Consider the following 21,018-nt stretch of genomic DNA (forward strand, 5'->3'; position numbering starts at 1 on the left):
GTTTGTTTCATACCACTGAGTGAGTGATTAATTTCGGTAGTTCGTCAAGAAGATTTCTACAAGGATCATCTGAAAGATCAGAGAGATGGCCGTGGTTTCCATTTTAATAGAGTTCTGCATGGAGTTGTGAATTTCATTTCAACAACAAACCCTACATGCAAAGTACTATCATAGGCATTTTGGTACATAATGAAGCCTCATTTTCCCAATATCCCATGAGGTAGGAACTATTATCCCCATTTTAAGTATAAAGAAACTGTAGCTCAGAGACATTAAGTAACTTGCCTAAATTATGTGTGGTGAGTGCTGGAATAAAGACTTAAGTACAAGCCTGGATGTTCCCAAAGCTCATCCTTAACAACTCTTCCCCCCAGGGTGGAGGCACCTAAGAGTGCAGGGTGCAGGTGTGGTGCAAATACAGCCAGGTGCTGGGGGCAGGGGGCCGGTCTCTCAGGAAGGCAGGAAGCTCTTGTTTCTGAACCATTTTAGTAGCGTCCCTGTAGAAACAGAGCAACCGGTTCCAGGGCTGGGCTGAGCGTGTCTGCATGTGTTGCTCATTAGGGTCTTGGAAACACTGGGCCTGTACTCAGGCAATTCCCCTAATCATAACAGTTAGTAATAAGAAGAAACGACTAGTCAAAACAAGGAGGGACCCTGCTGAGAGGGATTTCAGGAGCATTAAAGAACCCAGTGTTACACATTTCTCCAAACACCAATGTTTGCTGAAAGTATTTCTTGTTTCACCTGCTTCGATGGAGCTAATTGTGTGGGAGAGAGGGGGTGGATTCACTTTCTGGGAAGAGCCCCCTCTCCCTGACCTAAATTGAAGCCTGAGCATCTAGGTTTATCCAGGGCTGCAGAAGCCCTTGGAGGACGGCTGAGGCCCCTGCCTTCGTGAGGCAGTGCATCCCAGCAGGAATGGCTTACAACCATCTGTGTCACTGCCTGTGGGGACAGGAGGCTGCATCTTCTATTTGTGGCCCCAAGTGAGGCCAGAGAGAAGGAAGCTTGGATAGGATGTCCCCTGCAGATTTCCTGGGGACACTTCAATCAAGGAGAGATAGAAGTCATGTCATCTTAAAGACCTGGTCTTCAAGACCTCCTTCTTGGCCCTGAAATGAGGCCTCGGGCTTTCTGAAATGGTGAAAGATGTGCTGGAAAATTGGGCTGAGTGCCAGCTTTGTGACTTTAGGCAGGTCACTTGCATACTCTGAGCCTACTCTTTCACTCCTGGCTGATCCATCCATGTCCCTGAGACTCTATGTTACACTAAGACCCATACATAGGATTATGGTATGAAAAGTTCCCTGGGGTCTACCCTGAGGAGCTCAAAGTGTGCAGGGAAGGCAGGCACCTGCACAGCAGTCACACCAAGCACTGACTGACAAGGCTGGTGGACACACCCTCCTGGGCCTGGAGATGGCCACACACTGTGCTGCAAGGGGACACGCAGGGTCCCTGCTCTCTCCTCACTGATGAGGGAAGCAAACAGCTGAACATACGTTGAGGCTGTCAGTGTATCTTGGTGTGCTCCACATGCACCAAAGACTATCTGATAGTTACCCAGATATCCCTGTCCATCCATCCACCTTTCAGCAGAGAAACTGTGACCACATACACACCTGTGCAGTGAATAGAAGACACTGTCTGGGACATCTGACATGAAGGCCCTCTGCAGACATTTTCCTGCTTATGACTTCTGAGGCCCCAGACAGACCCTCTATAGGATTTACCAGGTTTAAAACTAAACACGCAAAAAACTAAGATCATGGCATCTACTCCCATCACTTCATGGCAAATTGATGGGGGAAGAATGGAAACAGTGACAGATTTTATTTTCTTGGACTCCAAAATCACTGCATGGTGACTGCAGCCATGAAAGTAAAAGGCGCTTGCTCCTTGGAAGAAGAGCTATGACAAGTTTAGATAACGTATAAAAAGCAGAGATATCACTCTGCCAACAAAGGTGCATATAGTCAAGGCTATGGTTATTCCAACAGTGAAAGCGTTATTCCAGATGTGAGTATTGAACCATTAAGAAGGCTGAGCACTGAAGAATTGATGCTTTTGAATTGTGTTGGAAAAGACTCTTGAGAGTCCTTTGGATAGCAAGGAGATCAAATCATAAAGGAAATCAACCCTAAATATTCACTGGAAGGACTAACGCTGAAGCTTAAGCTCCAACACTTTGGCCACCTGATGCATAGAGCTGGCTCACTGGAAAAGACCCTGATGCTGGGAAAGATTGAGGGCAAGAGGAGAAGGGGACGCGACAGACAATGAGATGGTTGGATGGCATCACTGACTCAATGGACATGAGTTTGAGCAAACTCCAGGAGATAGTGAAGGACAGGGAAGCCTGGCATGCTGCAGTTCCTGGGGTGGCATGATTTAGCGACTGAACCACAAAGCTTGTCTACAGGGCTCCTACCCAGGTTAGCGAAGGCTGGACACTCCTAGACCCTGCTCATGGCATCTCTGACTCAAGTATCCCCATATGGTCCCCACAGATCTTCCTCCTGAAAGATCCATACACTAGGCCAGATCCTGCCAGGCATGCTCCAAGGTGTTTGCTGTCACCAGAGGCGACAGTCTAAGCCAGAGTCTTCTTGAAGTCAAAAGACTTTAGGACATACACCAGTCTTTGGCGCAACAGACAGATAGACCCTACTTTGGCTCCCACAGAGCAACATGTTTTGGAACATCATTTCTAATTGATACCAACTCAGTATCACCTGAACCACCCCAAACCACTTATTTGATTTAGCATGTCCTGACTCAGCCCAGAGCTTGGTAATCCCTGCCCCCCCCCCCCGGTTGGTGCAAGTGTGGAGGCTGAGATCAGGAAAGAAATCTAGAATAAGAAAATGGATACTATGGGTCTTGAGATATGGTTGGTAGCCACTGGGCCAAGGCCTGTCAAGGATGAGGTTCACACACATGATGTCAGCCTTATAGGTAAAGCACCTCAGCTCCCAGAAATGTATGGGTCATCCAAAATCAAGGCCTGATTCTGACATGTCATAGACATACTCATTTTTGGCATGGGAAGGAATCCTGGAGGCTAGAGTGTGTCCCTGGTGGTGAATGCCCTCTATTATCCCTTATAGGTAAAGCACACAGCCTACTCTGAGCTCTCAAATACTAGGTACTAAAGGGAGAAGGGCATTGATTTTCCAAGGTAGTTTTTACAATACTATATCCATCTGGGCCAGACTGGACAAGCCCCTGCTGCGTGTGGGGAGCTGGAGAGGGAGGCAGTGGCTGGGATGAGGTCTCAAGGCTACTGCATGATTAGCAGTCATCTCTCCTCACCATTCCCAGAGAGAGGGTGGTGCCCACAAAGGAGCCTTGCATCTCCGTAGTTCTTCACAAATGACCAGCAGCCCTTTCACTGTGTGACAGAATTTTTCCAGTTGTCAATTCTCTATCATTTTTAGAGACTGTGAAACAGAAAGGCATCAAGACAATAGCTGGGAAGAGACTATGGGTTACATAGTAATGGGTTATTCATTTAGTTTTCTCTAGGAAAACACAGAAGATAAAGAAGAGCTTTCAGAACAAATTTCATATTTGCTATCATTCCCCTGGGGCTTCCCAGATGGCACGGTGGTAAAGAATCCACCTGCCAATGCAGGAGACACAGGAGATGCAGGTTCCACCCCTGGGTCAGGAAGATCCCCTGTGTGAGGAAATGGCAACCCACTCCAGTACTCTTCCCAGAAGAACCCCATGGGCAGAGGAGCTTGATGGGCTACAGCCCATGGGGTCGCAAAGAATCTGACATGACTGAGTGACTGAGCATGCACACAGAAGAATCTCCCAGCACCGCCCCGTGTGGTTCTAAAAGAGACTTGTGTTGCCTCTTTCTGGGTGTACAAAAAGGCCCAGGATCCTAAGACAACAATTCAAGGTCAAGGGAACACAAAGAAAAGTTGCAAAAGGCAGGTATACCTCCCAGAAATGTATGGGCCATCCAAAATCAAGTCCTGATTCTGACATGTCACAGACATACTCATTTTTGGCATGGGAAGGAATCCTGGAGGCTAGAGTGTGTCCCTGGTGGTAAATGCCCTCTATCGTCCCTACCTGGTTGGCCAGCTTCTGTTTGATTCCTCCAGTGATGGGAAGCTCACTATTCCCATTACCAGTAAGTCCTTTGCTAACAGTAATCATAACCTCTTTGAAAAATATAATGAAAAAAAATCACCTGTTCACAATAGCCGCAAATCCCATAAAATTCTTACGATTAAATCTCACAAGGCTTGTGTAATGCTTGTATGAAGACAACTATAGAACTTTCCTTAAGGGCATAAAAGAAGACTTGAACACATGCTCCTGGATGAGGAGATGCAGATCATAAAGCGGACAGTCATCTCCAAAGTGACCCATATATTTAATGCTTTCCCAGTCCCAATGTAATAGGATTGATTAATGAGTTGTGCCAAGCTGATTTCAAAGTTCATCTTGCAGATGAAAATGTTTAAGAGTTGGCAAGACATTCTGACAATGAATAATATGTACAGACTTCTTCTACCAGTTATTGAAATATACAACAAAGCTACTATCTTTAGAACAGCTTAGAACTGGTCCCAGACGAGACTAAACAATCAACAGTAAGGAATAAAGATGAGTACAGACAGGCACTTAGTCTGTAACCAAAGAGGCATTTCACTAACATTTTGGATAATTCAGATGGAGCTGATTGGATGCTATTTTTAATAAGACAAATAGGAACATCATATCACGTCTTACACAAAGTAAGTTTTAGATGAAGGAAGGTGCTAAAAATAAACACTATATAAAGTACTAAAATAAAATTAGAGTGTTTTTATATCTTAAAGTGGGGAAGACATACACAAAACCAAGGCAAAAAGTCAAGACTCAAATCCCCCAAATCAGAAATTTAAAAAGGTCAAGTTTAAGCTCAAAAATTAAAAATCTCGAAAATGCCAAAAATGTGTTCATAAACAGAGTAAAAAATAAGTAGAGGGCTGCACAATCCCAAGTGGCTCAAGAGGTAAAGAACCCACCTGCAGTGAAAGAAATGCAGGAGACGTGGGTTCAATCCTGGGGTCAGGAAGATATAATAAAAGAGGACATGGCAACCCACTCCAGTTGCCTAGAAAATCCCATGGTCAGAGGATCCTGGGAGGCTACAGTCCATAGGGTCACAAAGCGCTGGGCATGACTGAGCACATACACATAAGCGGGCTGGGGGGCAAGATGCCACATTTAATAAACAGGCATCTAAAAGTCAAGTTTTAAAAACAGAAAAAGGGCAAAAATAGTCAATTTCCAAGAGACAAAATAAATTGGTCAATAAATGTATGAAAAAGACATAGTAATTTACATTAAGGGAAATATGGTCAAAAATTTTAGGAGGTCAGTCAAACTGGCAAAAGCCAGTCTTGATAACATCCAGTTGAGCCCGTGGGTGGAGAAGCAAGATGTACACCACTGGTGGGGGTGTCACTTGGTCAAGGCCTAGTCCTCTGGGACAGCACTTTGATTGGCTTTCTGAGTACATGTGCCCAGCAACCCAGCAATTCTATTTCTAGGTTAATTTCCTCCACAAATATAGGCTTGTGTGCCCTCAAGGTATGTCTGAGCATTTTCATTTTTATTTATGTTAGTGAAATGCTGTGTTGACCACCTATGGGGGACTATATAACACAGCAGAGGTGGCTGTGCCTCCACCCTCTCCCCTTTCCCACACTGTTCCCCTCTCCATCATCTTCTGCGTCCCCCACCCACCAATTCTCCTCTTCCCCAGTCTTGCTGAAGGTCATTTCCAAGCCACTTCCATAGAGCTCACAAAATGACCCTTGACCAATGACACACAATCCTTCACTGTCTCAAGTGGGTAGCAGCATTAGTTTGATGTCAGGCCATCTCAGAGGCAATGGAACTCCTTCCTAAGGATTGAAGCCTAGCACTGAAGCCAAGGAGCCCTACCTGGTCAGGTCTGGGAAGAAATTGGGCCCTGCCACTCACGAACAAATGTATGAGCTAGGACACTAGCCATGCTGGACCTCAGTTCTCTCATCTGTACATTGGGAATAACAGTAGTACCACTTTATATTCTGTGAGGATAGCTGAGAAAATCCACATCAGGGGCTTAATCAGCACCAGCTATCATGTTAGACTTACTGTTACTTGCTTATGCTCTTGATCCAGTTGGTTGTGGCCAGGGGTACCAGGCGCATGGTACTTGGGGTCCACTCAGAAAGGGCCTTAGCCATAGGTCAGGTGCTGCACAGCCTTCACCATGCTTGGGATGCAGGCATGGGTGTGGCTGACCTCAACAGAGCTGCCTGCAGCCCTTTCACTGGCATGACCATAAAGCCTGCCTTTTGCTCACAATAAGAGTGACTTTTCACCTCATGTGCAGTTCCTCTGTGCTGGCTGGCAAACAGCACCCTTTTGAGGGGACAGAGTGGCTTTCTAACTTTTCTCACTGAGCAGTGGCAGGGCTTCCCACTACCCCCCTCCCCCAACCACCCACCTTCTAGGCATGTCTGATGCAGCAGAGCCAGCTTGTACCAAGCCACATCTCAATCTCACTCCCCAGGTGCCATGCTGGCCTCTTTCCACTCAGCAATGTTGAGCATCCTTTACTGACACTCGCAAGGTGAGCAGAGCTTAGTGATAACCCAGAGGATCTGCTCCAAAACCACCTTGGACATCTTCTTGCAAGTCTAAGCCCATAGCCATGAGGGGCTAGGGGGAAGCAACACACCATGACCACCATTGCCCCAACCTTCTCTCTACAGAATGGGAAGGGAGGACAGAGGGACCTTTGTGTCCAAGTGGCATTCGGCCCTCTACCCATCAATTCCTGAGACCATTCACTCTTCTTAATGCAGTCTCAGAGTCAGAGCACCTTGGTTGTGCTGAGCAGAGGTGGTCTCCCAGTTGACTTATGACTGGAGCCTGCTCTCTCTGTGCAAAGTCATCCATGACCATTTACCCACTGGGGAGTCCAGGCTTTAAGCCCACAGCCAACCCCCTATCATAAGAGTTTTCAACTGTCTGGATCCAAATGTGTACTTTATAGCCAACTGCATGGAAATTTTCTCAGAAGACCAACACAGAGTTTCAAAATAAATCACTACAAAATGCTAGTGTCCTGGTCCTATGCCACACATAATTCAAAGAGTATAGACAAGCCCATACTGACTACAAGACTCATTTCTTTCTACTTCATCCAATTTCCCATACGATTCAGAAACCTTCCTGACAGGAATACCTCTTTGTACAATTCCAGTCAGCGTACTTCACTAATGACACAGGTAGCTTTGCTCACTTGGACAGTGTTCAGAATATACCCTTATACTAATTGAGAGTGGCTTGCTTCTATGAGAGTCAAAGACACCTGGAGCTCCTGGTCTTTGTCACACCCAAGCAAAGCCATCAGTGACATCTGTGGATCTCTGGCAACTGCTTTGGGGCTTTCACATGTATTCACCAGCCAGAGGACATAGAAGACCACTGTCATGATTTGAGAAAGGGTCGGCTAGTGCCAGGTTTCTAATATGGCAGCTAGAAGGGCAGAGAATGAAAAAGAGGTGGAGCCAGGAACTCCACCCTGTGTAATGGGGTTGAAGGTAGGTTCTGAGTCCAGCTCCCAGGGAAGCTTAATGATCAGTAACAGAGGTGCAACAGGCTTACATGGGTACCAGGACTGATTGGCAGAGGTGAAATTGAAAGCTGATTGCAAAGAGGCAACTGGCTGAAGATCTAGGAGTGAGTCCCAGACCTAACCCCCTACGGGACTTGGCCTTGGCCTCTGGTGTCAGAATTGGATCAGGATCTGATTCTGGGTTTCATGGATGGAAGAAGTGGGGACTAGAGGAACCAGGACCCCAGTCACAGCTGGGGATCACCTGTGAGGAGCTGGGGACCAAGGCGGTCTGCACCAGCAATACCTGGATTTGTGATCACATCATGATGGAGTGGAGATGGGGATGATGGTATAAGATTCCAGCCAACCTAGGATGGCTCTCCAGAAGCAACTGCCCTAAAATGCCCATTCCCCAACCCCCCTGCCCCACATTTTCTGTTCTGATTGTGGAATGTGCAATTCAGATATGACTCAAACCTTATTCATAACAACCAAAACAAAGACAAGTTTCTGAGACCTTACCATACATCTGATGCTGAGTTAGGTATATACATCGTCACAACTCAGCACAGCGATAAACAATATCCTCATTTTATGGAAAAGAAATGGAGTTTCAGAGAGGTTAAGTTACCACAGCAACAGAAGGGTAGAGTCAAGAGTGAAGTCTGGTCTGCCTGATCCCAACAGCAGGGCTCTTACCATGTAAGCCCTATGTTGGGCACCAACCATGTAAGCCCACAGAGGGGATTAAAAAATCAGATCAGTATGTCAACAGCTTCCAGTCCAGTGGACAGAGAAAGCCCTACACCTGAACAGATCTGAATAGAATATTCAGAGCATGCACCTTCTTTCCTGGGGATGAAGTAAGATGCTGGCAGAAGAGAGACGATGTACAGCCATGTGCCTCTGACTGTCTCCTCTTTAGAGGAGAAGAAATAGAGCAGGGAAGATTTAAGAACCCTGAGCCATAGCTGCCATCCAATTCCAGCATCCATCCCAGGCCAGCCCTGCCTGGGACCAAAGCCTCCAAATTAGACATCAAAGCCATTGCCTGAAGGCTGCCAAGGAGCATTCAGGACCACAGTGACTCGTACAGCCATGCATTAGACAGTTTTGTTCTGATTTTCAAAATAGAGAAGAGAGTAGATTACATGAATAAATTTTACCTCAATCCCCTCCTACTTCTGAAACTTCATAGTTAAAACAATGCTTTGTGAGCCTCAAGAAAACGGTGACAAAAACCAGCATGGGTCTCTAAGTATAAGTCAGGCCAAATGACATTGTTTCTTTGTCTAAAAGTTTATGAGCCTTTAGAGAAAAAGAATATAGACAATGTACCTAGATTTCAAGGACAGTAACTGAAAAAAGTACACAGATACTTGTGTACCAAAGGAAGAAATGTTAGCTAAATGGTAATTCCAGTGCTTGGATTCAAGCTGCTTTGAAAATAGCACAAAAGTAGAGTGCACAACTCCAATAATAGTAGTAAAACAAAATAGCTTACTTTCATTGACTGCATCCTGCATGCCAAACACTGTTCTAAATAGTGTTCTAAATATTACTCCATTTATACCCTTGACAACACAGTGAAGCAGATGCTAATGCTCTGTTCATAATAAACACCCAGTTTATGAATGAGAAAATGGAGACAGAGCTATGTCACTTGCCCCACATCACACACCTGGGAAGTGTCAGAGCAGTGCTTGAACTCAGCCCTAGAGCATAGAGCACCAGTTACGCTAATACTTGTCAGTTGAAATCAGTTTTCAAAATGCTGTATACTTGAAAGAGCACGGCCCCCAAACCCATGAGGCCAAAAGGTCTGAAGTTACATGTATAAGTGCAGGAAAGAAAAGACCCAGATGGGCAGTATCTCCCGAAGAGACAAACAAAAGTTTTGAATGTTTAGAAGTAAAGAAGTCTGACTGGAGCCCATGGTGTGAGAGGCTGCATCAAAGTGAACAATTAACAGGATCTCAGTCTCAGAAGAGCCACCAAATTTCTTTGGGTCCTGCTCAGGGGTGAGGGTCATATGTTTCATTCTGGCTCCCATATTTTAAGTTGGATGGATAAATGTGAGAGATTCAGAATAGGCAGCCAGGACACTGAGGCTCAGGAAACCATGCACATTCAGGAGCAGACTATGTTCAGCCTACAGTCGGTGATTGAGGAAGGATGAGAAAGTTGTTCATAAGCAATGGAACCAAAGGTTCCACCTGCAGGACACTGCTCCTCAGTGATGGACCAGTGGTGAGGACGGAAGGAAGGCAGTGCCTGATCGGAGGTGCAGAAGCTCTCTCTTACAGTGATAGGTGATGGCTGCCTAGCAATGGAGTACAGCCACCCTGCAAAAAAAAAAAAAAAATCAGCTGTTTGTCATCACAAATATTCAGAAAGCTACAAATGAAATGACCACTTCTCAGGGTTGTTGGAGAGACGAGGCTGACACTGGGGAGGAGTTTGAGAGGCAGGGCCTAGAAGGCCACTCCAAGTGTTAATAATCTGTGACTCCAAATGCCCATAAGATGAAATGTACTTAAGATGAAAAAGTGAAACAGAAATGTCAGCGCTTATGCCCAGCTATTAGCTTAAAACTTGGAGCTATATGATGCCTCCTAAGGGTTATATTCACTTGGGTCCAACAACTGTGAAAAGAAACTGTAGACCATAGAAGTGTGAAAGCCCAAGTACACAGGCAATGCTGACCCTTCTTGAAACAGCAGTGACAGCTCTTTATAGCTTTCAGCTCCCCTCACATGCCCTCAACTCTAAATCCAGGTATATACACTATCCGAATCCAGGTGCTCAGAGAAACAGCTTACCCCATGACACTTGTTCTTCTGTGACCCTTGTTGGAATTTCACCTCAAGGAAAACACACATTACCTCCACTTCAAAAGCACAAATTGAAAAAAAAAAAAAAAGCACAAATGATGTTTTTATGCACAGTGTGGATCACATACCAGGGTAAAGTCAAGCAGCTCCTTTACCTATAGAAAGGGGCACATGGTGAAACTTTTCCTAAAGCCCTGATCAGTAATGAATGAGTAAAACTAACCTTGAGTGAAGTAGCCCTCTTTTAATAGGTTGCAACTCCTAGATGAAGAGGAACATGTTTTTGAAAAGGTTGGTTTTGGGGAAGTATTTAAAATCATCCCCAATGTGTAGGCATAGGAGCAAGCAGTCCTGTGCCCTGTGGAGTGCATCACCCTGGGGGAAGCTTCCTGCTCTATTGGACTAAAGGGCCCTTTCCTGAAATGATGGCACCCGGAAGCTACCTCTGGACCTTCTCGCTACGTGGTGAGAAGGACCATCTGAGGGGTGAGACCCATCACTCCATCACTCTGCTCACCTGATCCTCCATCTGAGCTCAGGGGACCGGCCCCCACCAGTCACCAGTCACTTTGCTTCTGCTTCAGTTTCCCCCTCCACCCTCCCTGAGCCTGCTCCAGCCAGGCAGTGCTCACTCATCTGTACTCTCTCTCCTCCATCACTGCTCCCACCACCCAAGACAGAGAATGTAATGGAAACTGCGCCAGAGCAGGTGGGGGTGGTTCTGAGAACTAGTGAGATCCTCCTCTGAAACACTCAGCACTGACACACACTCACATCACATCCCCTCCTCTTCTCTTCTTCCTTGGGTATGTATTCATACCCTCCCAACCCCCCGTCTCTCCAGTCTGCTACACAAGACACTGATGGGGAGGAGCAGAAGCTTTGATTCCACTCGGCAGGAATTCACTCAATGGCCTTTATGCCCAGGAGTCATAAAGCGGCACACAGAGAGACATGACTAATTCTAAAGCAATGTTCTCAAACTTTAGTGAGCTTCAGAATCACCTGGAGGGCTTGTTAAAACTCAGATCTCTGCCTCCTCTTCTCCCCACTCCCCCTCCCCAGAGTACCTCATTCAGGAGGTCTAGAGAGGGGCCGGGAATTTGTATTTCTAACAAGTCCCCTGGTGACACTGAGGCTGCTTGTCCAAGCACTGCATTTAGAAACCACGGCTATAAAGGAAACCATTACTGGCCATCTTGTCAAGCAAAAGGCAGCAGGACCCAGGATTGGTGGAAGAAGGTTATGATCTGATGTCCTTGCAGACTTTTCACAGTGGCATGAAGACTATCAGACCTCTCTGCAGAGGAGTTCCTTCTTTCTCTGTCATCTCCAGGCCCCTTCCATCCCCTGAGTCCTGCTCTCCTCTTCTTTATGCTGCCTGGAAAGACCAAGTTTGGGCAATGCCACACTCCTGGGCACTCCATCCAAGGGCTATGTTCCCTCTATCATAGGGACCACTCTGCTGCCCTGGGACAGATGGGATGAAAGAGGTTAACAGCTGCCAACAAAGGATGAAACATGAGCTTAATAGAGAGTAATGGGAGTAGGCAGAGATGAGAGAAGGAAGAGTGGATTCTTTTCCTTTGTTGTGGGAGGCAGATTCAAGAGCAAAAGTAACAGCAAATCTCCATCACCACATGGCCATCTCCAACATCCTCCTCAGAGCTACCAAAGGGTAGTTCTCAATGTGTGTGGGGTTGTGGCACTAGAGGCAGACAGTCGTGAGCTTTCATCCTGGGGCTTCCAGGACATCCTATCATTAATTCCCACAACCTCCTAATCTGAGTTCCATCATGCCCAATTCAGCCAATAAGAAGCCCCAGTTCACAGAAGATGTCACATGTCCCAGGCCACACACCTTAGGATCCACACCCAACATGCCTGCCTTGCTGCTCAGCCTCCCTGAGTCAGGAGGAAAGTCAGAGGTGGTCACCGGGGGATCACAGGGACTGGCCGCCAACCTGTCTCCCATGAGAGGGGAGAGGGGTATAGGACAATAATTTCTGGAGCCCCATCTAACACTCCACCTCTATGATCGAAACTGCAGAGGTAACCGAGTGCATTTGAAGAAGAAATAAAGAAACAAGACAAGTACTAGCTTGTCTCTGTGATCCATCAAAGTTTTTCCCATGTGGGTGATGGAGAAAAAGGGTTTTTGTGGTCAGAAATGTAACAAGGCAATTATTTTTACACCAATCCTTTCACATAGTTTTTCACAGACAGCAATTTTATAAGACATAATTATCTATTTTCACCTGCTTCATAAATTCCTCCTTTCCATTTCGTCCCCCATAAATAGAAATTACTTAAAACTGAAGACATGCATTTTGGTGCTCACAGTGCGCACATTTCCTCATGCATTCCTGGCTCCCACCTCTCTCCTGCTGGCCCACCCATCACACTTCTGGGGCCATGAGACCCTCCTGCGAAAGAGGCGAGTCCGACCCGGAGGAGTCATGGCGTCCCTGCTCCCTGAGAACTGAGAGCCCAGCGCCTCGGCCACTGCTCCCGCCCCATTTCTCAGCGCCTCTCAGCTCTGGAAGTGAGCTGCTCCTGGAGTCCTCAGACGCTCTGTTTTCCGCTCCCTCCTCCCACGGCCTGGCCGCTCCCAGTGGCCATCACCTTCTCATTTGTTTTCATCGAGAGCTCCAGGCCAAGGTGAATGGTGACTGTGATCCGAGCTGCACGATAGATTCTGCTGTGACACTCGGGGCTGGCATCAAACCTGTTCTCCCCCTGAGGACATCACTTTTATTTTTAGATCTCCAATCATGCTGGAAGCTTCCATATCTGCTGCAATCTTCACACTTTCCAGGGATGTAACCAAAGCAAGTTCTAACACTGATTGAGAGTTTACTATGAACCAGGAACTGAGCCAAAGACTCCACAATATGATTTTGTTTAATCCTCATAACAACCCAGAGAAGCATGCATTATTATGAGGTCATGAGAAGAAAACAACAGCACACAAGAAGGGTAAGAAACTAGTTCAATTCACAGAAACAGTAAGAGACAGAGACAAGCTTCAAACTTCCGTCTGTGAAGTGCCAAGCCCACCTTCCCAGTGCTACATGCAAACCGATGATCCAATCAGCTTTCCCAGGACCTAGTCAAGGAGACAGGGGCAGTTTGGGGTGCCAAGACTCCCCAGGGGACCTCAGGAGGAGGAAGCGGGAGGAGAAAGGTGAGCAACTTACTCAGCTGAAGTCAGTAACCTTGATGTTCAGAGTCTCAGCTCCCCAGCCTAGAGCCTTTGCAACCCTTCCTGGCTGGTGGGGCTAGACATTTCCTTTGACCTCTCCTCCTGCCCACTTCTCTAAGTAGCCTACTGATAATTCCTCCTCGTTAAAGGTGGTCCCCACTGAGCACTCCATATAGCCTTGCTTCTTTCAAGGGGTTCTGTTAGCAGGGGTTGGGGTGGGGGTGGTGTCACCTGTGATCTGTGACTTGCCTCTAACCATCCCTCAGCTCTCACCTGATCCCATCCGTGGCTTAGGTTGTCCTTCTGTCTCTGAGGGCAGCCCTGATATGCTGCAGCATTGCACCCTAAACTCATACCAGTCTTCTCGGTTCTCCTTTCCTTCCCTCCAAACCCTGCTGAGAACAAGGCTTCTTCCTGAAAATGAGCACATGGGGCCCTGGCAGGACAAGGGGGCAGTTGGCCAGGTATGATGCAGCTGATCCAGAATGCCAGGACTGGCAGAGACTTGAGCAGGATGGAGAAGAAGGAAGAAGGGAGCTGGGTGTCCAAGATCAGCAGCACTAACATCATCACAGATTCATTCACACAGCTCCCTATGCCCCTCTTCTCTGACTTCACTGAAAGCCCACCCCAGCCCTTTGACACAGCCTTGGGGTGCATCCAAGTCCCTGCTGAATCCATGAACTTTGTCAAGCATAGGGCTGGACACTGTGCTTGGACTTAGGGCTCCCAGGGCGTCTCATCGGTCAAGGAGATCCTAGGTTCTCCCGAGAGATTAAAAAGAAAATAAGGAAATGCCCACACAGGGCTATGAAAGTTGTCATGCATTTTAAATGTTTAGATTAATTTAAAATAAATTAACACTTTGAACACTATAAAAAATACAATGAATATATATGTGGTGCTTGTTTTGAGAGATTAGCAAGAGTCTAAAAACATCAATTTTTTTAGCAAACTACAGATATTTTTAGCCTTGTAAAAAAGAGTACATTTTAAATCAGAAATTTTTTTTAATAAAATGTCCAGTATTGTCAGTGAATGACTGTTGATATAACCTTATTAAAAGACAGTGGCAACAGGCCATGCCTGAGACCTAGGCTCTTGGAGGCTTCCCACACTGTGTCCCTTTCCCGCATCACAACCCAGACCTGAACACTGTAGGCACCCACCGGCCTATATATTTTAGAAGGACAGAGTTCCCCTTTGCTTGGGTCCTCCTAGCACCTCATTGGGCCATCACCATCCTTTGTTTGCCTGGACAGAGGTGTGCACTTGTGAAATGAACAAGCACCTGGGCCCTGCCCACCCATCCCCCCTCACCCCCCACCAATCCTCTATCAGCTGGCCAGGCCCATGCTGGCTGCCTTGCTCCACCTGCAGAACCAGCTGAGACCCAAGGCCATGGGGCAGGGCTGTGCCTGGCCTCCACAGCTCCAGATATGCTCCTTGTATCTGAAAAATTATTTACACTAGTGATGTGCGATGCCTTTTTAAGAGAACAGATGGCACCTCCAATTAGAATGCTTTAAAAGGAAACCCTAATGAGAGTATAAAAGCCAACAAATTGACTTTTTCATACAGTACTTCCCTGGCACACAATAAATCAAATATATAATGAGGCTCAATAAAATAATAGGTTTATTTACACTTGTTTCGCCTAGCATTGTGCTGCCAGCCAGTCTGGCCTCTGGGTCCTCTTACCCACTGCTGGCCCCTGCCAACCAGAGCCTGGAGCTGGACAATGTGTCCTTGAGCTGCTCTTGGCCAGACCTCTATAGGCAACTGGGACTCTGACTTGGCAATTTCTGGCCAGACCCTAGAATTCTGCTTCTAGGGGTTGAAACAGCTCAGGACTGTGTACAGGGTGTGGTGACATTCCTCCACACCCTGACATCCTGACAAGTCCTGCATTTACCTCCCCACTCTGGGTAAGATGTGGAGATTGTGGTAGGACATAGGAGCTGGAAAGGTGTGCCTAACTTAGAGCTAGCTGCCAGTGTAAGACAGAAAAGCTTGGGAGGTCTGAGTTTAATGAGCTGGACTCAGCACATGCATGAGCAGTGGGCAGTGAAGGTCTACAGTGTGCAGAGTGAAGGCTCTGGGATGCTCCTGTTTATACCACGAATCAGCCCTGTTGGCTCAAGCACATCAGGTCAGGTGACAGAGAAATAAAAGGGAGATGTCATGTGAGAGGTAAAGAGAGAGGCGCTACGAAGCAATGAGCTCCACGTCTGTCATTGCCCTACCTTCTCTCTAGGTGGCCTTCTTCAGGGGCTGGATGGATTTACAGGGTGTGTATGCTGGAGCTGGAAGCTGGGGTCCCAGACTTTTATTTTCACGAGTTTATCTGCAGAGGGAGGCTGGCCAGTAAGACAGGGTCTGTGAGAGTGGAGGGGGATGTTTTCAGGATGGAAGCTGTGAGAACCTGGATTCTGGCAATCGTGGAGACTGGTCCTTAGTCTGGATATCCAGGAAGTAGAGACTGAGCCTAAGCGGCTTCTAAAGAAGTGCATGAAACAATGCTGGTCGGGTTCACAGGGACACACAGAGGAACCTCAGAAATCAGTACAGGGGTGCTGATTTGCTTGCTAAGTCAAACCCAACTCTTTGTAGCCTGCCAGGCTCCTCCTCTTTGACCATGGGATTTCCCAGGCAAGAATACTGGAATGAATTGCCATTTCCTTCTCCAGGGGATCTTTCCAACTCAGGGATCAAACCCACATCTCCTGCACTGCCAGGTGGGTTCGTTACCACTGAGCCACAAAAGGAAGACTGGGACTCCAATCAGCAGAAATGGAATCATTTCTGTTCATATCAACCCAGAGAGATCTGGGGGAAAATCAATTTACAAAAGGATGAGCTTTTTCTCAGTTCCAATCTATAAGCATTGATTGACCTCAGAAGTTTGATCTAGAAGGCACTTTCATTCTTCTTCTTTATCCAGCCAAGGTTATATATACTGCAAGGCCAGGATTAAGAAATTCTACCTGGAGTTCAGTCATTTTTTTCTGCCCATCAGAACTGCAAACATGTATGAAATGTTTCCTCCGTGTCTTTCTATACTGGGGTGGGCGGAAGGAGTTTGGTCAGAGGAGGTGAAGGAAAGGTCCTTACTCGGAGCAATCCGGGCAACATTACCCAACACAGAAGAAAGTTCTAGCATAATTAGAGGTTAACCTGGAGCACTGACTTCTGAATGCAACAGGAATACTGAAAGGGAAAAGTATCCCTATTTTAGGGCTGCCACACTTAAGAGAGGAGGAGCAAGTTCTTGAAAGTGCTGTGCAGGGATAAAGGTGCTTCTGATCTCCACATGATGGTGAATTATGAGGGAGAACATGGTGGGGAAAATCTCCCCTCCTCCAGCCCTCCCCTACAGGGAGCAGAGTTGCCCTCGCTTCCGTTTTGGCAGGATGACTGCCCTTCCCTCTACAGCAGAGAGTGGGAGAGTGGTGGGGCTGATGCACAGGCCTCAGCCCCTAGAATTTCTGCCTCAGGGATTCATGCTAGACTCTGGTCCTGTCGTTTGGCAGAGGCATGGATGTGCCATATAGGCACCTGGCACACAAGGACCTTCACTGGGTAACCAAAAAGACAAGTGAAGGATAACTGGACTCTGCTGTACAGTAGAAACTCACACAACATTGTAAAGCAACCATGCGTGCATGTGCTTGCTTGCTAAGTCAAATCAAACTCTTTGTAGCCTGCCAGGCTCCTCCTCTTTGACCATGGGATTTCCCAGGCAAGAATACTGGAATGAATTGCCATTTCCTTCTCCAGGGGATCTTTCCAACCCAGGGATCAAACCCAATCTCCTGCACTGCCAGGTGGGTTCTTTACCACTGAGCCAATAATCCAGTATAAAGTTTAAAAGGGGAAATACTGAGAGGCAGAGGAAGGCTTCTTGAGCCTGGCTGAGTGGGGAACAGTTTAGAGACCTTATGAGAAAAAAGCTGAAACAGGGGAAAATCAGCAGCCAGCTGACAAAGTGGGAAGCAATGGTTGGGATCAATGGCTACTGCTAAATAGGAATTTTTGTTTAAAAGTGTTAAATTCTATTTTCTACTTCTCCATTGAATGTACAGTAGAATCTACATCCAATGCCACAATAAGTTATCAGTGGTTATCTCTGGATATAGATAATATGGTTGCATTTGTTTTCATATTTACTCATTTCTGCTCAAATTCTCTCCAGTCAACATGCATTAACTTTATAATCAAAAACTATAAAAAATGTTGTTTTATAAAAATCTACATTAGAAAAAAAGAAAAATTTTACTAGACAATTAGTAAAATCATGAGAGTTCTGAGGGGAGCCTGGTCACAGAGATACAGGAAGCCTAGTGAAAAGGGAGGATATTCTCAGCTTTGAAGACCAAGTGATCTTCTTGGAGGAGGTGACTGGAAGAGTTACCAGGAATTGTTCCAACATCTTGGTGCACCTTGATTTTGCACTTAAAGAACTCTCCATTTGACATTTTTAACCATCTGGTGGACAGAAATTGTCTTGCTTGGGTAGGAGGAAGGCCCTCTCATTTGGGAGGAGGGGACAAAGAAAGAACATTCTCTTGACCATTACTACTGATAGAGGGGCCCTGCTTGCCCAGCAAGGAGCTGTTCATTTCAGCACCACAGCCAGCATTTCTGCTTTGTACCTTGCAATTGGAGAATGGTGTCTTAAGTCGTCCCTGCCCCAGGCCCACCACTTGCACTATCAGACAATCAAACTCCCCAGCACAGAGCCCCTACTATACACTTACTAGTGCATGCCACTTCTGGGGGGTCAAAATCCGCTCGGTAGTAGCCGGTCCGGCAGGTGCAGATGGGAGATGCCTCTGAAGGGGATCGGCTGTTGGAAGGGCAGTGAGAGCAGACCTCAGCTTCCTGGCTGGCCTTGAACATCCCTGCAGGGCAAGCTGGAAAATAAAGATGCCATCTTAGAATTAATGGAAGAGGGGCCACAAAGGCCTTTCCCTGGAACTGGAAAATGAATCATTCTGTCCCCTTAAAAAGGACATTGAGATACCCCATTGCTTAAAGTGAGCATTTCAGATAGAGGAAACCTCTACTTAAAACTTTCAAGTCTTCAAACATCCTAAGTGAAATATATTTTCCCAGTACCAATGGCCTCTCTCACTTGAACAATATGAATAATGATTCTTCCCTTTCAGGTATGTCAAGAGATTTAATTGAGAAAATGAATCTAACGTGTAGCTCAGTGTCTGAGGCATAAGTGCTCTATAAATGGTTATTCCCTCCCTCTTCCACCTGGTTAACAGGTGGGGCCTTACCCTGATCCACTCAGTGAAGGAATTTCACTGGTACTCAGATGGAACAATGCCCTGGTTGACAATGGGCTGGACCTATGGTTCTTAAATGTCACATTGTAACACACATGAGGGACACTGTGAGCTGTATTAACACTTATTATGAATGATGGTAAAGGGCTGAAATTCATGAGTGATTCTTTAAGAAGAAATTAAAGTGATTTCAAGGTTACTGGCTTAACAACATCATTCTCCCTTAATTGCATTTTGAAACGCTTGGAGTTGGGGGTGGGGCAAAGAAGGATGGCTTTACAGGCAGTGCACCGGGGAACGTGCCATGCACTTGGTATCATCTATCATGTACATGTCAGTGGGGAAGTTTGGGAAAGCCTCATACAACCTGATGCCCACTAGAGCTGTCCACAGATATAAGGTGCTTATTCTTTTTTCTCCACAGGCCAGCCTGTGAAGAGCCATGCCCCCAAAAGTCTGGCTCTAGGCCATTCCTCAAGCTTTTACCATGCCTCATCTCCAGAGACCTGTGACTCCAGACATCTGGTTCCTGCCTTGCTGATTCCTCAGAAAATTGGCCCTGCCTGTCTGCTTCCCTCAGGCCCTTTCTCACTATCTCAGCTCCTGACTCTTCTGGTCCCCAAGGAACCTGCTCTGGCTTATCCTCCTTTGAGACCAGGCAAAACTAATTTCATGGTCAACTGGCTTTCTTTCATACTTCACTAATTCATACAACAGACATTTAATATGATCCTGCTAAGAACTTGACCCAGGGAATTTTGAGAACAGAACCTGCCCTCAAGGAGTTCTTGATCCAATGTAGTCACACAACCACAGTACTATGCAATCATTGCCGGGGACTTCCCAGGTGGCCCTAATGCTAAAGAACTTGCTTGCCAGTGCAGGAGATATAAAAGATGTGTGCTCAATCCCTGGGTCAGGAAGATCCCCTGAGGCAGGGAATGGAAACCCACTCCAGTATTCTTGTCTGGAGAATCCCATGGATGGAGGAGCCTGGCAGGCTACAGTCCACAGCATTGCAGAGTCAGATGCAACTGAAGTGACTTAGCGTGCACACATGTGAGCACTGCCATAGTAGAAGTGCCACTACTAAGGTTTCTGCTTATACAAAGCTTATCTTCCCAAATAGACCGTCCTCCTGGAAAGTGCAGAGTATTTTTTAACAGTAGCAGTAGCCACCATCTGTTAACATCCTCAAGTGCTTATATGCGTTCCTCTGTGGGATAGCTATTATTAGCTCCATTTTGTTAATAAGGAAATCGGAACACTGAAAGGTTAAAAAATGTTGCCTAGAATCACACAGTGGGAGAAGTAATAGTGATGATATACATATAAACTATTTGGAAAATATCCACGTCTCTTCTACCAAGACAAGAAAGAACTCTTTCCTTTGCTGGGTAAGTTTTCTCACCCCCTCATCTGAAGTGAGCTAAAGGGTTTTGGTCACTCTGGAAGTGTCTGGGGCAGGAGCTCATCTTGAATGGGAGGAAATTTTTGTCATGGAATGTTCTGGAATGGCATAACTCCAGCATGTTCCAAGGAGTCCATGTCCTTTCGGTTGTTAACACCAGCTACTCACAAAAGGGGTCTGCAGTCAGACATTTTGCATCTGTGGATTTAAAAAGGTCATTTCATTTTTTAATAAGAATTTTTCAGAACTTCCAAAATGGGATATAGAATGCTGTATTTTCTCGCCAAGAAACCCTATTTTGAAGCACATCTCCTGGGATTCAAGTTCCATGGAACACACTGGGGTACACACTGTCTAGATGCTTCAGTAACCTTATCTTAAAGATTTCTGTTGTAACTCATGTAAAAATGGGCCACCCGCTACACGTCTCAGCACATTCAAAAGAAACTTCTGGGTAGAAAGCAAAAAGCAAAAAAAAAAAACAAAAAACAAAAAAAACAACTTAAATCTCTACTAAAGGCTTAATAAATAAAACACCAAAGGAAAACTGAATGGTACACCCAAAGTGTCCTAGAATTTGACTTGCAGATTTATCCTTTCAGGCCCACACAGTAAAGTCTTTCCTTCTCTTTCCTCCTCTC

At 46.2% G+C, this 21,018-nt stretch overlaps 1 protein-coding gene across 2 annotated transcripts in view; it reads right to left on the reverse strand.

The window, feature by feature from the left end:
* EPHB1 (EPH receptor B1) overlaps positions 1 to 21,018 on the reverse strand; it is a 453,923-nt gene that overhangs the window by 134,933 nt on the left and 297,972 nt on the right. For both annotated transcript variants that reach the window (XM_018050923.1, XM_018050926.1), the window contains one exon: positions 18,427 to 18,582. In XM_018050923.1, the coding sequence (XP_017906412.1) occupies positions 18,427 to 18,582 (156 nt within the window). The remainder of the gene's footprint in view (positions 1 to 18,426; positions 18,583 to 21,018) is intronic.

The sequence above is a fragment of the Capra hircus genome, chromosome 1, assembly GCF_001704415.2.
Source record: "Capra hircus breed San Clemente chromosome 1, ASM170441v1, whole genome shotgun sequence".
NCBI classification, from domain to species: Eukaryota; Metazoa; Chordata; class Mammalia; order Artiodactyla; family Bovidae; genus Capra; species Capra hircus.